At 39.2% G+C, this 17,804-nt stretch overlaps 1 protein-coding gene across 6 annotated transcripts in view; it reads left to right on the top strand.

Moving 5' to 3' along the window:
- The first annotated feature begins 3,602 nt into the window (after positions 1 to 3,602).
- LOC110050442 (uncharacterized) overlaps positions 3,603 to 17,804 on the top strand; it is an 18,550-nt gene continuing 4,348 nt past the window's right edge. The window contains exons 1-6 of one of the 6 annotated variants that reach the window (XM_020756360.2): positions 3,603 to 3,664; positions 7,948 to 8,691; positions 15,114 to 15,242; positions 15,504 to 15,677; positions 16,307 to 16,423; positions 16,606 to 16,722. In XM_020756360.2, the coding sequence (XP_020612019.1) occupies positions 8,106 to 8,691; positions 15,114 to 15,242; positions 15,504 to 15,677; positions 16,307 to 16,423; positions 16,606 to 16,722 (1,123 nt within the window). In that variant the 5' untranslated portion in view covers positions 3,603 to 3,664; positions 7,948 to 8,105. Of the gene's footprint in view, positions 3,665 to 4,506; positions 4,597 to 6,692; positions 6,854 to 7,208; positions 7,427 to 7,456; positions 7,515 to 7,545; positions 7,864 to 7,947; positions 8,692 to 15,113; positions 15,243 to 15,503; positions 15,678 to 16,306; positions 16,424 to 16,605; positions 16,723 to 17,804 lie in introns of those variants that run through there. The other 5 variants (XM_020756357.2, XM_020756356.2, XM_089274295.1 and 2 more) reach the window with 5 other exon arrangements.

Below are 17,804 nucleotides of genomic sequence, written 5' to 3'. Positions count from 1 at the left end.
CCCTCAAATTAACATAAAAAGGTTCGTGCAGTAACAGGTGCTTTGCTCGTACGCATTTCTCGGTGTAATTCGGAAGTGATTACTGAACTTAAGACATATCAGTACTCGTAATCCGTTTTTTCGCTCTTGTTAAGCTTTGATTAAGCTAAAAAAATCAAGGTGAAACCAGCTTGCCTGGATTTTTGTCATATTTTAGTGTACGATTAGTAGTTTGAGTTAAAAGGGACGCATGATCCTTCAAGAGAAAGTCCACTCTTAGCGTAACCTGAGATGGAAAAGACACTCATTTTGTTGAAGTGTCAATACTTCTACTCAGCTTGTGTGGAATAACCAGCGGCTGCCTTACTGATTCTTCAGTCCTCACTGAATGAGACACTAACGTAATGAACAATAAGCAAGGATAATATCGTCTTTCCTAGACCACGACACCATGAAAATTATCCTTAGTCAACCTCCATCTCTAGACATCGCCTCCAACCAGTGAAATATGATACATAATACGTTTAGGTTTCTCTCCTTACCAGCTACGTGCAGTCGCTGCTGAAAAGCCGGTAAATCAACGAGGACAAGTTCAAATAGGTCGTCCTGAAATGGGGCCAGCTTAGCCAGTAAAAATTATCGCGTGCTTTCTCTGGGCTAAGAATTGTAAACAACACGAAAAGGATTCACGTAGACTCTCTAAGTCAGTACTAAAGATACAGTGCACTGTCTTACTAGGATGTAAATGACATCAGTTGCTGCCAGAAAAACATATATATATATTTTTTTTCATATCACTAATCAGTACAAATTTTCCGGCGTTCATTCAAGTTCTTTAATTTTAATTTTTTAATCTGATTTTTTTGTATCTGTTCAAGAATGACGGATCCTGTCGTCTGTATTGAGGGCTTATGAAGTTTCATCTCTGAATGCACGCTTGTTCGCTTACTTTGTTTTGTGTAAAGGACGCCGTTCAGCTGCGGATTGATGGTTCAGTTTAATTTGAAGCTAAAAATGACGTCAGCCGATTAACAGACAAACCAAAAAAAAAACTTTCAGTATACACTACTACCATTGCATTTACAAAACTGAGTTCTTTAGAAGCTAAGCCGTTACTTCTCGTTTTCTACTAATTGACTTAAAGAGCCCAAATTTGACATTTACACAAGAAATTATGAAAGGTAAATCCATAACACTACATTCATCAAAGGATTGATCTTTCAGTTTCTGAAGTGTCATGCCCTTAAACATCCCTGTAGCTTGTAGCCAACACGCAAACGGCTACTATCTTTAACTAACTGTAAATTCTGTAAAGGTTCAATTGTTAAAAAAAAAAAAAAACACTAATGATACGAAGATAAGTGAACAGGGTGACCTGTAAATTCTTTGTTATAATCTCTGCAGATATAATATAACCACGCAAGGGTTTTTTTGAAGGACTTATAAGTCATATAACAGAGCTGAGCTTGAAAAGATAGGGACAGTTGACTTCCTGTTTGTGGTAATGATTGCCGGAGGGGATTGTCTGACGGTCTCAGACGTTCAAGACCCCTCAAACATCTCCCTAAGAAAAGAGGCAATGCAATTTCGTGCTGTTGAAAGATAAATAGCTAATGTGTGCTGCTGTTGATTTATTACCCCTAAATCCTTAATTAATCCATAATTAACTGAGCTCTCTCTCTCTATTTCATTTATTAGGAAAAAGCATGTAGACCTGGCGAGCCGGTGAAGGATATGGATTTAGATACAGCACATTCTATGTTACTACCTAAAGGGGATTATAATCCAGTCTCTTGCTACCTAGTTTTCATGTTGAACTGAGCGTGCATGTGAACCTGCTTGATTCGTCAATCAGAATGCATTTACTAAACAAATTTTAGATCATCCAAGGTTTCTTTTAACCTTTCGGCCACGTTTAAGTGTAGTTGATCAAATAACTGAATCAATAACCACACCTCTCGCGCTAAATTGAGGCCCACAATAAGTGGAATAAGCCGGCTATAGACCAACAACTTCATGTTCTTGTTTCCGTTAGAAAAGTCCGGAAGCCCTGACAAAAAAAAAAAAAAAAAAAATAATAATAATCAAAGCTGTCAAAAGGTTTAAGGCCAGAGAGCTCATTCTAAATTTGTCTTAACGGTCTAAACCAAACACATAAACTGATGACAAGGGTTTATCATCGGAATTTTCTATGAAGAGGTAATCAGTTTATTGAAAACGCGCATCGCAAGCAGGTACATATTATGCAGCAAACTCGAATACGTTCTGAACATATATACAGTCAGTCAAAGATATACATAGAAAGCTTCTCTCCCATGAGAAGCAAAGACAAAGTAAATTAAATTCTTTGAAATTTCGTTGGGAAGGGGAGATAATGAAACTCTTTTATGACTACCATCAGGTGAAAATGGTCTCTTGCCATTTACCTCAATGTAAGGTGGAAGAACCGTGGGCCCAGTGGATTATCCACCAAAATAATGTCGTTGTCGTGGAAAGGAGAGTGGTTTTCACGAGTAAATTTTGCCAAAAACGTAAGTAACCGCGACGCAAGGGTATTCAGACATTTTTCGAACAATTTATAAATTTTAAGGCAATCACACATTGCTCTCAAGCACATCCACAGCATGCATTTCATGCAAACGAAGTCTTAAGTCATGTTGAACGAGAGCCGACTGGGAGGGAACTCAGACCAGACTTTAGACCATGCAGTTAGACTTCAGACTTCAGACTACAGACCGTGAAGACAACTTTTGGGCTAGTTTTAGTTTGTCCCCAAAATATAAAGACAACACAGATGTTCCAGTCATTCCTGATATACTTCTGACTTAATCAGATTAATTCTTTTAACCTAATCGCTTCTGCTCTCCTGGTGCCTCGCGTGACAAACCTATCCATGACCTGCAGTCAGGATAAAAAGACTGTAAGCTTTAGGCAAGTGCTGTTGGAATTCTTTCTTCCAGTCATTTCTGACCGAGTGCAAAAATAGAATGAATTATGAAGAATAAGTTACTTCAGACCAAGTTAAATATGAACGTTAAATATGAACGTTTCCCTCGGTTCAATCCCAAATCATTTGTCCTAATTAGGTTTGAACAGCTGTTAGTGCACGAAGTCTGCTTGATCATGTTTTGGAATATGAGATTAGACGTTCTTCAAGATACATGTATATAATTATATCAACGCGGTACAATCTAGTTGAACCGGGGAAAGTTAATGCTTCGATATCAGTCTGGCGAAGAGACAATTTCAATAGTTCTGATAAACGTTTCCTGAGTAAAGGAATGCCTTCAGTGATGTCCAAGAGAAACACTGTTACCCGACGTGATGTTAAATAATTCGCCCCCCCCCCCCCCCCGCACAAACTCACCAATTAAACTGTGTCCCTTACTGAATATCTCGTTTTAGTTTCAAAACTGTCCCTTGTTACAAAAGCAAGTTTTTTTCGGTCATTCGACATAAGTTGAATTTTTTCAAGGACTCAGGATTTAATCCGGTTAAAGTGACCTCAGAACTCTAGCATTGCGAGGATAACCGTACAACTGGCATTTTATATCAAGAGGGTTATCGGGCATTCCAGCCAACAAAATGACTTTTTTTGTGGGGTTTAATTTGGGATGAACACGAAACTTGAAATCCAGCACGCGACAGCCGACTTATAACACAGCGTAAAGGAGCAAGTCAAGACGTAAGTATCTGACAAGAAATGTGACTTTTGCACTTACGCGTATATTTTTGCGTAAGTTCAGATTTGCTCATTTTGCTATCTAGGTTGTATACATGTTTATCGTTTAACACTCAGCCGGTATGGAGCCACTCGCACAACCTGCTCGCACGCTAATGAACACTTGCCTGTTAAGAAACTGATATATAAACTGGTCTTAGTTTAGTTTGCTTCTAAAACGGTTAAGTAGACTAACGCCTTAGAATGGTCGATACTTAAAAAGTTTGTTCGTTGTTCGTTAGCCAGGAGGGTTGTCTTTTGTCCTCATTTTCTTTTGCTTTTCCTTAAACTAAAGAGAAAAAAAATCAAATGAAACACCTTGACAAAAATCCCGAAAGAGTCTTGGAAAGTTAGTGGGACGTCTAGCGACCACACAAACATCAGACCAACAATGTGAGGAGCATTGAGCACTACAGAACACTTCAACACTGTGTATAGCTCTCTGTTATCACAGTACTAGATGCTGAGTGACACAGTTTGGAAGACTCGAGTAATTGCAAGTTTTCGTTGTTGCGACGAACTGTCCTTAACCACCGTGAACAGCTGTATTTGACGATATTTTCAAAGCCATTATGCAATGCGAACTCGCTGATTCATGAACATTTATGCTAATAGCAATATCGGATTTTAGGCTAGTCACTGTAGTTTTCCAATTTTGATGACGTTAGAAAGGAAAGCTCTATTTGTATTCTTGAAATACAGCCACTGTTGCTATGGAGACAGTCCTGGGTACTTGAACAGCGGTGATTGGTTATTGACGTTATCTTATAAATATAAATCAGACCAAAGGTTTCATATCAGGTTCATAAGGAGACGCATAGCGTTATTATCTCCTTGTTGCCTTTGAAAGGACTGAGGTTATCGACAAGAGAACACAAAGAATACACGATAAGTGGGTAAGAACAAGAATTAGATGTCGGACAAAGCGTCTAGCTAGTAAACACATTATAATTAGCTCGAAGCTTTGTGTTTCTTTAAGATTTAGCGTTCTTTAGTGAAAATTGCAGCAAGTATTAGCCAGCTGGGTCTACTGAATTTGACTTCATTGCTACAGCAATAACACTGGAGTGAGTTGAGTTAAATTCAACTACATGGTAGAACTGAAAGTCATCACTATTAACAAAAATATGTAGGACAAATTAATTAGAAGCTAACGTAAGCTGGGTAACTTATATCAGTTCCAAGGTAAAACGGAAATCTCTTTTAAATTGTTATGATAGAAGATTCCTTACATAGTTGAATAGTTTTACCGACAGCAGCACGCAGTAGAACATTTTCACCATGGCCTCCATTCCTTCCAAGTCTCCGATCGACATTGAATTGCTCCATACAAAATCAACGCATTATGGTAGAGTCTGTGAATCATTACGAGGAAAAAAAATCTTCAAGCCATACATTAAAAGAAATGTTAGTCAATCTGTCAGGGAAAAAAAAAGCATTTCGAACTCCAGCCGGCTTATCAACTTATTTTTGAAACCATTCTGTTTTGTAAAGTTGAAGATAAAGGACTGCTCAAATGGAGAAGGGTTTTCAAAAAATTAAAATTTGCCTATTCACTATAAATTCCAAACCGCCGTAAAACTCATGCGAAAATGTAACGATGGCTTGGCAAGTGACTGTTCGTTGCAAGAGTTGTGCGCTTCCTTACTGGCACAATGGAAGCCTGTTTTCCAGGCACGAACTTCACAAAACTATTCTCATGCCATTCAAAGCTGCCTGGCAATTTTTTGTGGTAGAACGTAGCAGTTTGTTTCGGCTTAGATGATCGAATCAAATGCTACAAATGCTTGGAGTGTATACGTAGCCAAGGATAAAGAAAACTTTTACACCAGCCTGAATCAGCGAAAATGAGCTAATTCTAACAATAATAAAAGCGACAAGAGTACAACCCTGATCAAACAAAGACAAGTTTAAACAACAGGTTCTGCCGTCAGCAAGTCTCACTTTGTGTATTTAAATATAGTTCAGCATTACAAAGAAAAAATCTGAGTTCCTGGCGCTATGCGACCTCGTGACCTTTGTGTGAGCACTGAGATAGTAACATTTTGACTTAACTTGGCGAAGAAGTGAAAGAGATGGATTGTTCCTTCTGCCACACGCTGTTGCGCGAGCACCGCACTCAAGGTCTGAATTCACAGTTGTCTTACATCGCTTATCGCTTGAACAGCATGAAATAGCGATAAATTATATCAATAACCTCTGGTTTCGTATCAAATATATTCCGCCTTGCCCACCCACAAAACTAATCAAAACCACACCGTCACATTTAAAGGAAATTTTCTCTGATTAGAACACGACTGAATGGTTTGTTTCTCGCATAGGAACAATTCGCGCGACAAGCCCTCAAAATCAAGATAGAAACCTTACAATCGCAAGGACCACAGAAAACCGCGGCTTTTTTTTCTCGCTGTCTCTAACGCAAGGGACGCTCAGCTCATAACCTGTAATGGCCGATTAGTAACAAATGGTGGACGGTGGGAAGTTATCTCGGTTTGGAGGCAAAAAGGAAGTGAAAAACCAAATAGAGGACACTGTCACTGAACCCATTTCTCCTTCACGATCGTGCACGTGGTCGCAAGTGATCGCGAGAATTGTTAAAAAAAAACAAATTAATTATTACTTTTAATCATTTACACTGGGTCTCGGAGTATTTTTTCGCGTGATCATTGAGTGTGTGAATTAGTTCTTTACCCTTGTTTATTGTTTACTTGCGGGGGAAGGGATTCAAAAGACCACACCTAGTGAAAAAGGTTATTTCTAAGGATTTTCTTGCCGTATTAAAAGTCAGTCAAACATCGTTTCCAGGGTGCCGAACCTAAATTGCGTTAACTGCTCATAAGTGACCTAACTATGTCCTCCCGGGTATCCTGTACGTTATAAGACAGTTTCTCAAGAGTTCATTAAGTAAGGCTAAGCCACTGATTAGGCCACATACTCATTCCTTCACGGACTAAAGAAACATTCTCACGGCTAAAACGTGTTTTTCTTGGGGCTGAACATGTTTTCCTAGTCTGTAACTGTAATTTAACTCCTCTTCAACGCGTGGGAAAAGATTACAGCCTTCTTACACCTTTCCAGTCTCTTTTCGTGCAGCTGGGAAAAATCAAAACACAGACCACAACTCCATTTTGCGGTGAAAACCAGGAACACAAGGTATAGGGCCTCGATCAAGGAATGGTATCGTAACTAACCCGCATGGAGATAGAATTATTGTTTTCTTTTCCATCAAGGTCATGAATCAGTAACCTTCTTGAATAGCCTGCGTTTAAATTGTAGTTCCCTGCTAGCCAGCATGGCGCCTTAAACTGTTTAGCTCAGTTTGCGTGCGTTGTAAGAAAATAATTAGCGATGTAAAAGGTATATATAAAGAAGGTAATTGATTATCAGAGGTCGTGCGAGTTGTGAGAAATCAAAGGTTCTCCGACTTCCTGTGAACGATACTTTTAGCAATGACAGATGCCATTTCCTCTAAATTGGTCAATAGCGAGCCTTCCGCTTTTCTATAAGTGGCATGTCCCAAGTCAAATTTATTAAGACTTAGAGGAAAATTAATAGCAAGTCGTGTGCACTAGCCACGCACACGTTTAGAGTTTCCGACCCAACACCCGCCCGTGCCAACTACTAAGATAGGAGCTGCGATATCAGCGATAACCTTCGCTCTTGAACGTCCTATTTCGATTCGATTGATTTACCTACTGACAGACTGCAGACGTCTTCACTTCTAAGGCAAGGCCGATATATATTAATCTATTTACAAGCAAAACTGTTTACTACTCATTCCGTTAGATTATAATGTACATGATAAGGCTGCTAGGTATGGTCACTGCATTGAATCGCGTGTCTGCGTAATCTTTGTTTTAAATTCTTGTTGTTTTGGCTTCAGTTCATATGACTTTTGTTTTTTCTAACGCAGAATGGCAGTTTTGGTAAACATGTAATGTAAACCCGCTTTCTATTAGACGGGAGATTCGCGGTTAGGTTGGAAAACCAAAGGTTCTTTTTTTCTGAACAGTTATTTAGTGATCATTCACTCTTCGCAGAGCTTTTCACTATAATAGTGTTTTACTGATACAAGTCTGATCCACTATCCTGTCATGTTGCCTGGATAATCTGGAAGAAATTTTCTCTGCTTGTCTTCAATTGATAATTTGAATCACAGCAGGGTAGAGAAATTTGAGAACTGTCAAGTTCACTCATATTCCCTCAGGGAAGTCTACTGCGGCTCACTTGGTATTTTTTCAACGTAGGTTGTCTCCGAAAACTCTTTTGACTGCGAGTCGATCTCAGTGCCGAGGATTTGCAGTATCGCACCAAGCTCGGGAGATTTGTAAGACAGAACGTGAACCTGATCAAGCCCTCAATTCGTGTAAGTTAAAAAACAACATTTTTAGTGTGATAACTGATCATGGTTCCGCTTGTGAAGTTTTCACTCTTGTACGTGGTTTGTATGATGTGCGCTCTGACGCCGTGCGAAGCCCGATCTAAGAGGGCACGGCCTGTGATCCGCAAATCCTTGTTAATTGTCGACCAAGAGGGAATCGAGGTGATCAAGCACGCGTCCGAGTTGACCAAGAATGCCATAACGAAGTCGCTGAAACCAATGTTTATGGACGACCACCATTTCATCAAGCGAGTGGCAATGGTTGAAAATTCGCTAAACAGAACCTCTAAGGAAGGCGGCCTTTGGAACGTCGACGAATGTGCTTTCAAAGCTACACTCAACAGACGAAAGGAAAACAAAAAGTTAGCAGCGCTACACAAGACGGTACGCCGTACGTTTGGTGTCACTTGGTCCAAGATAAAATACAACGATTTAAGGCGACCCCTGTACTCTGTGTTGGCCGCTAGGATTATCCTGGAAATGACTGAACGCTCCATTCCCCGTGGTCTGAGAAACCAGGCAAAATTTTGGTTAGAGACATACCACGGCTGTGCAGAAAAACTCGGCAAACCACAAGCATGGGAAGAGATGAAAAACAAATTTATCAGAGGTGTGTGTTTTTATTTTGTCCCATTTATTGTACAAATATAAATTAAGGTAGAGATGCATGTAGAGATGCATGTTGAGTATTTACCAGTCAGCTTAAACTCTGGAATTAAGCTTAAAACAGAGGAATGAGGTCCTGTGCTTCAACCGGAAACTCAGTAGTAGGTTCCGGTGCGCATCGTATTTTCTCGCGAGAAAATGTACAGGAATCTCACCGCAAATGGAAAGGTCAGTGAGGTAATAACTAACTATTTTTACATTTCTTGCTGTGTCCCGCGTTATCTCACGCTAACTAGCAATGATTTCAAAGTTAATTATGTCTCGCGCGTGTGGCTGACTAAAACTGACTTGAAGATGTTGCGCTAGGTTTGGACAGCAAAATATAACATGATCTGGGAAGATTTGTTGCTTGAGCGTCTCTGCTATGCTATTTTTGAATCTCATGAGTGTTTTTGAGAGGTTTACTGATATACTTTGATAGAAGCGCCCTTGTATAGAGCCAATGAGAATGAAGCAGATGAACAGACATCGTGAAAGCGGCTTCGCCCGTAACTCCCGCGGCCACGCAGATTCTGTAAACAAACAAGTAGCGGCTAATGGTCGAATATAAATCTCAAATTTCTCAAGTAAAGTGCTGTCATTAGGCAATGGAATATTGGTAACAGCTGAAGATTGAGCTTTGTTCTTCTCAGTAAAATAATTCATATAATGTCCTGGTTTTGGCAAGCCGCAGTTTCTGCTACTTTTCTCAAGAATATTATTGTTCCAGTTTATGATAGGATAAGGTGGAACACGCGGTTTTCCCTGTTTACTTAATAAACGTGAACGCCGATAAACTTCCATGAAGCTGCTTCTCTTTTTCCGAGATAAAGTGTTCGCTGCTGTCGCAATTTGTTACAGAGCGCTAGGAACTTAACTCTTGTTTGTTCAAATTTACTCGTTGAACAGATTGCGGGCCGCGAAACTCACTAAAGGCTTGTTACCGATTTTATTACGTGATTCACTATTGATAAGGAAGCGAAAGGTAATTTCTGTTACAACGTTAGCGGGATTACAACTGCGCTTTGAGCTGCGGAACCAGCTCAAAAATGCTAGATAAAGCGAAAAAACGCTCAAAGCGTCTAATAAATAGAAATACGATCTTTTCATATTAGGGGGAATAAAGTTCGTAAATCAGTCATTTGTGTTTTACCCTTTGGTGTTTTAATTTTTTTTATTTTTGGGTGCATTTTTTTCATCTCTGTGACAGTTAGTTGTTTTCATCACTTCTGATTTGTTTAGTTTGCCTCATAGAGAAACATTCTTTCCAGTCTGGTCCCGATAGAAGACAAATAAAGCATTCTGATGATCTAATAACTGTAAAATTACTTAACACTAGAAATCAATTTTCCCTCTGCTAAATGATGAGAATAACACGTTCGATTCCAAGTGCTGTGTCATTTGTACTTAAAAAGTTTTGTTGTCGATTCTCCGAGACGAAAGTCACTAACAACTGAGAAATTGATACAAATTTGTTTTTAAAACCCTTTCATTCTTCCGGCCCCTTTGTTCTCAGTGTTATCACAATTGTATTTGTTCATGCTGTTTTTAAGCCCATTGGAATCGTTCGAGATAAAAAACATTTAAAGGAGATGAACAAACAGGATTTGTTGAATATCTCAAATGTAAACAATGCCCAGGAGTCTGATCCCCTCTTGGTGGCACTTTTGCACTTTGGGAAAAAGTTTTAGCGTAGCTCGTTTCCCGTTAACGTAAACAGAAATTTGCTGAAGTTGACAAAGAAATTGTTTTACCTCAAGGCAGTTTTGTTATTTCCTGTACATGCCTCCCCCATCAATTTATCTAGCCCACCCTAATAAATAACTGTTAAATAGTTCACATTAGTGTTTTTTTTTCTCACTCGTAAAACCTCCGCCCTCCATAACCTTCTTGCTGCTCTCGGCTAATTCTTTCACTGATGGACATAGTATCGTATCCGTGGTGAACTATATATAAATTTCTATGGATTCTTATCGAAATAGTTTAATGTTAACGCTTAGTAGGTACAGCCTCAAGTACGTGCTTCTAAATCTGTGCTGTGTAGGATCGGAATGGAAAGGATTAATCACTGAAGTACACTTAACATATCAACTGGCGGTGGAGTCCCAGATGTTCAAATTTACTCATTTGATCGCAATTGCATGAAAAGATCGCGCAATATGGGGTACACATTCATTTAATAAATAGCTGCTAGTTAAGAAAAGTAAGTACAAAGTACAGATAAGAATGAAAAAGAATAACAATGCCATAAACATTAAAAGTGATCTTTTTAAAGGCCGTACGTGAGTGCATTTTGGAAGAATTTGTAGCCAATCGGTTCAGCTGACTGCGGTCACAAAAGCGAGAAAAAGTGTTTATTCAAGGAAATTATTCTCGCCCTAAAGGAAAAAGCAGGTCTCCGGCCGGACGTTTCTTGGTGTTCAACCACACCAGAATTGAAGTTCCGTGGCTTTTCATTAAAACTGGTTACAAACGACAATGGTGGTCCCACGCTAAATTATTTTCCACATTTTTACACTTAGCTTCTCTATTTTTCGAGAATCAAAACGTTTCCTCTTACTAAATGAGCTTCATTTACAAGAAACCTAATAAACAATTTGATTGGAATATGGTTGAAGGGGTTCAGAGTTTTCTGCTTATCTCGTCTCAAACTGAGAGAAGGAAAACAAGAGATTAGCTGGGATAAACGGATCCACCTTATGAGATGGACTTCACTTTAGCACTGCACGAAAGAGATCAGCTGTTTAGTAACTTGAAAATAATCCATTCACCCATCCAGTCAGAAGTCAAATAGTAAACATTTTCATTCAGCAACGGTTTTTTTTTTTATTATTATTTTCCTTGTAGTGCTAACGCCTGGTTACAACACGAAGTGTGCTCGCACTTGCACGTGACAGCATTGGTAATGTTCTTAGAACAGAACCATGACATTCTCATTTCGGCATTTCTTGAGTACCAATGGTGTTACGAATAATGTAATTGCATGTGTCGTGATAGCAAAGAAACTCAGTGTTAACATTGAAGTAGTGGTAAAGATGTTTTCTATCAGCAGCTTCGCTTTCGAAAAAGCCCTTGTCAGTGGCGATAGATCTCGGAGAAACTACATTTCGTCAGTGTATTCGGCTGTCTTTTAATTATTTTTTTCCGTATGGAATTTCAAGTTTTCTTATTCTTGTTTCACTTAGCGATCGAATACACATTCTTGTGGGTTTTAAATTGATACTTCAACAATTATCAATCACGCAAGTCTTTAGTTTTCCTGTTTTTCATAAATGTTTGGAACTTTCTAGCTCCCATAAGACAATCAGGGCTTTGACTTCTGCCAAATCAAATTTAAAATCCTTGAAAACTTTTTAACTTTTCCAGGGACTAGGCTATCCTAGTTTGGGTTTCTCCATTCCTTGTCTTCTAATTGCCAGATCGATTGTTTCATATGCATTTAATGGGGAACTCCAGTCACAACGTGTAGGCCCGATAGAAATCCAATTATCATTAATACGATCCGATTACTATTTTGGGCTCACCTTTAACCACCTATATTCCTCCGTACGTCCCTTTTCAGATGGTTTTATTTACTCATCGTTTCCAACAATCTCTTGTTAAGAATTTCTTTTAACTGAGGCCTAGCTGTTTTTCTGTTATAAGAAATCGGTGTGACATTAAAATACAGCACAGTTTGAAAATATTGTTCTGCACGAAAGCAACGAGACATGTTTTAAAAAAATCATTTACATTGACGCCTTTTGAAACTTTGTTTATCTTTCAAACCAAAAACAGGCTCTTTAAAAGTTATTTTCTGAAAAAATCAACTTGAGGTTTTCCGCTTAAGATTCTATTGTTTCTGAGTGCTTTTATGTTTGCACGTACTGATACTTGACAAGAGCTCTTTATCTTTTCTTCAAAAGGCAAACAGCATTGCAGAAAGCCCGCCATAGTCAATCGAACTTTCGGAAATCGAACTCAATCGAACCAAATCCAATACCGAACTTTGTGTGAGTTCGATTTCCGAAACAATCGAACTCAATCGAACAAATCGAACCGAACCTAACTAAATCCATTAGATTGTGTTTGATTGGGTTCGGCAGCCGAATTCAATCGAACAAAATCCAATGGATTGCGTCTAATTGTTCGGAGAATAAATTCGCTTGAACAAAGATTATGTTATTTGGGCTCGTAAATACGAAAAACGCGTGTTATACTGTAGTAACTCGAGCCTCGAAAACCTTGAACAAAGATTATGTTATGTGGTCTCGAAAACACGAAAAATACGTGTTATACTGTAATAACTCAAGCCTCGAAAAACTTGTTCTTGATTTTCAACACCAGTTTTACAAAAAAACAAGAGTTCGGAAATCCAAAGTTCGATTTGGTTCGGTTGTCCAATTATTTTTGTGTGAGTTCGATTTGGTTCGATTGCCGGACACAATCGAACTCAATTGATGGATTGAGTTTGATTTAGCTCGATTGAGTTCAATTGAATACAGTTCGATCGGGTTCGATTGACTATGCGGGAGTAAGAGTCCGTTTCATGAAAACTAAACCTATTTGGCATGGCGTGTGAAAATTAAGTAACCAATTAATAAATTAATAAATACATCAGACCAGTTGACTGTCGATCAACAGGTTTTTCCGGTGTTCATCATCAATCCTTATTGCCCCCAGTGGGGCATGGGGCCGGTGCTCGGAATACTGAGAAATTCTTCAGTTGCGCGAGCAGCGAGCACTTCAACAGCTAGTCTGTCAATGGAGACGGCTCCTGGATGTGCAGTGGCTGAAATTTCAGACGGCTTCAAAACTGACAGCCAATCACTAGTGTAGCGGTGCTGTTTGTTACGTCTTGCAGCCACTTGCAGCGTTTTTCGCTTCTTGTTCTATGATTCATGATGGTAAAGAACAATAAACAGTGCTCGTAATTTAAATGAGAAACTCACAGTTGCGCCAAGTTTGACTAAGAATGATCTCCTAGGGCTATTCTATTCAGGCCATAGCTTGAACAAGAACAGTCACTAAGAACTGAAACAACAAGAATATGATAACCACCGCAGGAATACTGTGTCGTTACTGGAAAGAGCGGCTGGCGCTTCCATCATTTTACATGGAACTAAAATCTTTCCTGTGTTGATAGACACATACAGTCTTTTTCACAGCTATACCGGTGTGTGTGTATGGTTATATGTAGTGCTTTGTTCTACAAAAGTTCCCATGTCTACTTTTGAAGAAGTACAAAAGCATGATGATAAGAGGATTAAGTTTTTAAAGAGGTAATGGTGGGCTAATCCGATAAATGAAATCTTCGCAGTGTCCCAGGTGTTACCATAGCTCTGAAACACTACGTGTGCTGGTTTTCTGTCGACAGGCGCTTTTGCGGTAGATGCGGATGTGCGTGTGTTCAGCGCATCTGGAGCAGGACAAAGATCAAAATGATGAATATTTGTTCTGTCTTGCGTCATGCGTGTTTCGGCTGCAAAAAGAAGTCATTGCTTGCGGCGTTAACTACGAATGTTGAGCGAGAGAGAACAGACAAACATCCGAGAACTAAAACGCATAAATCAGACCCAGGGGCTATATCATTGCTCGACTAACACTTAAAAAAGTTATTTGTATAACGTTCTATTTATACTTTTGAAAAGCGATCGCGGAAACTTAGCAAAGCCGGGTAGGTAGTTCTGATGTTTAATTAGATTTGTATTACGTTTCAGTGGCCACGCAAGATGCAAAGCGGTAACCAAACGAACAGAGGGACTCTAAGCAAGCTAGAAATAATGACAACAGATAGAGGATTTTTTGAAATGTAGGCTTGCACTCAGTGAAAAATACTCGATGCCACTTTTTTTCTTTATTTTAAGTAGAGTTGTTAGTCTATTATGTCCGTCAGCGCGAAAAGCCTTAGCTTTAACTCTGAATTAAGGAAATGCGGTGTTTTGTTCCAATTCTTTAATAATGACTCGGTTGTTGATTTCTTTGCCTGTGGGCTGTCGCGTTGGTCTTGAGGTTATGAACAGCATTCAAACTTAAAAACCTAGTAAATAATATACGTTCGTATCTGGTCAAATTATGTTTGTTTTGATAGCCGTTCACATCTCTCGTTTCTCAAAAAAGAAAGTGCAAAACCGCATCTAAGGGAATGAATCTCGACAGCATTTCCACCTAAATTATTTATCTTGCCAAAACCCGCAAAACTAATCAGTTGGCATGCAGTTTTAAGAAGGAAGACCTACTGATATCAAAGTGTGCTCTCGTCCTTTTTATTTCTTTACTTTTCAAAACCGCTCTTCCGTCTACCTTGGAGAATCACCGCATGTTTTAAGGAACTTGCCGTTACAGCTTTTTTGGGGGTGAGTTTGATTCCTTGGTTGATATTCTGTCTTTTTGTCTTCTCCTTCGCAGCTGTGAAAAATTCTTGTGACAGTGAGTTTTTAAAGTGTGAACACGAGTGCTATAAGCCGAATAAGGGTAGAGCTGAATGCCGGTGTAGAGACGGATACACGTTGCAAAGTGATGGGCAATCTTGTGCAGGTGAGACACCACTATCAATGGTACGTCCTGCCGAGGGGTTTTAGGCAATTTTACTCTTCATACTTGTAGAACTTGGTCGGGTGAATAAGCAAAGAAAGATCTGATCTGAAATTCCACGCAGCTAGATCGTAAATGTTTCTTTACCTTGTATAATTTTATTTTCGTATTACGCTAAATCATTCAATGTCAAAACGTCTTCCTTTGATATTATTGACAGAAGCATTTCACTTGAATATATCATAACATTGTGTTTTGTTTTAGCCGGAGCATCTCGATCCCCCAGTGGTACCAAGGCCCCATCTCCAGAGCTGGAAACTGACAATGGGTGTGGGACTGGGCTCAAGTGTGAACACAAGTGTATATCATATGATGGTGTCTCTCAGTGCGTGTGTCGTGATGGCTACCAGCTGCATATGAATGGCTACAGTTGTGTTGGTAAGCCAAGTGAATGAAAATTTCTGGCTCTCATCATGGATGTAAACGTTATAGAATCGCATCGTAAAGCATAACAAACAGTACCACATGAAAGTACTTCTCAACAGCCTTTATTTGGCTGGTCACATGCAGTAAGGCTTTGAAAACTTCCGTTGGTTGACATTAATAGTTTGAACCTTTTACTCTGTATACGGTATTTAGATAATAATCAAATCAATGCGCGCGCTCTGATTGGTCAATCAGCTATGGTTTATTGTACCAGTAAACTCATGGAAATTTCGCGTGTCTTCTGAATTATTATTTAAAAGCAATAGACCACAAGTTTTTATGGTTTATAGGCTGATAAACCACTGCGGATGTTGGAAGAACACTCGGAAAATTCGTTAATCACTCGCGGTTCATGATTTACGAATTCTTCTCCTGTTCTTCCAACATCCGCAGTGGTTTATCAGCCTATAAACCATAAAAACTTGTGGCCTATTGATTAAAGAAGGGTTAGAGCTGCCATAACCGGAGTGAAGTTTTTGTTCATGAATGGGTCTTTACTTTCAGGTTGTAAACTAAACTACAATGCGGACGACCAATGACATGAACTAATGACGTCATTACATTGCATTGCTTGTTTTCAGACATCGATGAATGCCGGTATTCACCGTGTTCACAGTTGTGCAGAAACACTCCTGGCTCATTTTACTGTTCTTGTAGATCAGGATTTAAGCTTCAGTCAGACAAGAGCACATGTAAAGGTAAATAAACGAACACTTCACGTGAACAAGAAATGATGGTGGACCTGTCTGTGATGTGTCTAATGAATGCCAAGTCATTGCGGTGGTAAATATGGTTACTAGATCTCAAAAACGTTTAGGATATAGAATAACAATAGAATAGAATCTAGAATAATCTTGTCTGGATATATATCTGATTGCAGAAGAGAAGATCAAATGCTCGTCGAATGATATTGCTTGTATCGAGAGATGTAAGCAGATTGGCAATTGCTCCTGTCCACCAGGATTTGCCATGGGCCCGGATGGCCAGACTTGTGTTGGTAAGTTAAACCAACCGTATTTAGTCGATAAATGAGGTAGCCACCGCACAAAGTTGAAAAAATCTCAAACGACATGCGTAGAGGTCCTAAAGATGTTCAAATTCAAGATGGTGAATGATCTTGGAAATTTAAAACTTGCGAGATGAGTCTGGATACGAGGTCCGAGTGTTGGCTTGTTGCCTGCATGAAGGGCTTACTTTCAAAGTGTCAGTCGCTGAAATCTTCGAAGGCGGTTATATCATTCGACTCACTTCTTGTTGATAAAACGAGTTAACTGATCGTGAGCACCAATTGCGTGACAATTGAACTTCCTGAAGTATCTTCAGTGCAATATACTAACAGTTCGAGCCAAACACTACTAACCGATGAAAAGCCCCGTGATAAAGTGGTCGACGAAACAACATATCGGATGCAAGTGGCCATTGTTTGCACGAATTTTAAGTTATAAACCAAACAAACCGCGATATATATCTCTTTTTAGACTCGTTGAAAAACCCTTCGTTGAGTACGGGAGCTTTGTCATCTGTTGGCCTAGCAATGTTTTTACAAGAAGTAAAGTTATTTGTTTGTAAAGCATAAAAAAACCTCAACGAAGCTGTCACACCAATTTCTGTTTTCAATTGTCAGTTCAACACAAATGGAACATTTGAAATGATAAACATTTCTGATACGTTATCGCTGTGCCTCAGGTACACTTAGCTCATGTTTTCTGACTATAAACGGCGGTCTAATTTCTCACTTAACATGGTGTGCAGATCACGAAGCTGAGAATTTCAAAATTAACATAGAATCCGCCTTAAACCACTTACCCAAAGGAATTTGCAAGGGATGTTCTTATAACCCGGGCACACAAGGAGTTGGAATTCTTGAAAGACCATTGCGGCCACGAAGTTACCAATAATTAAGTATTTGTAAAACAGTTTTCTAGCTGCCGGCAGATGTAAATCTGTTCTTTTTTCCCAGGAGGAACATGTCTAAACTTCACTTTTCCACCAAGTTTCCTTACAAACTTGCCAGCCAGCTGATGTACAACCCAAATTTTTGAATTATTACACTACCAATTGAGCTGCTACCAATGAAAA

This window comes from Orbicella faveolata, unplaced genomic scaffold (assembly GCF_042242905.1).
Source record: "Orbicella faveolata isolate gen_17 unplaced genomic scaffold, um_ofav_v1 contig_35, whole genome shotgun sequence".
NCBI lineage: Eukaryota > Metazoa > Cnidaria > Anthozoa > Scleractinia > Merulinidae > Orbicella > Orbicella faveolata.
Note: the sequence above shows the minus strand (reverse complement) of the source record. Positions and strands in the feature narration are given on the sequence as shown.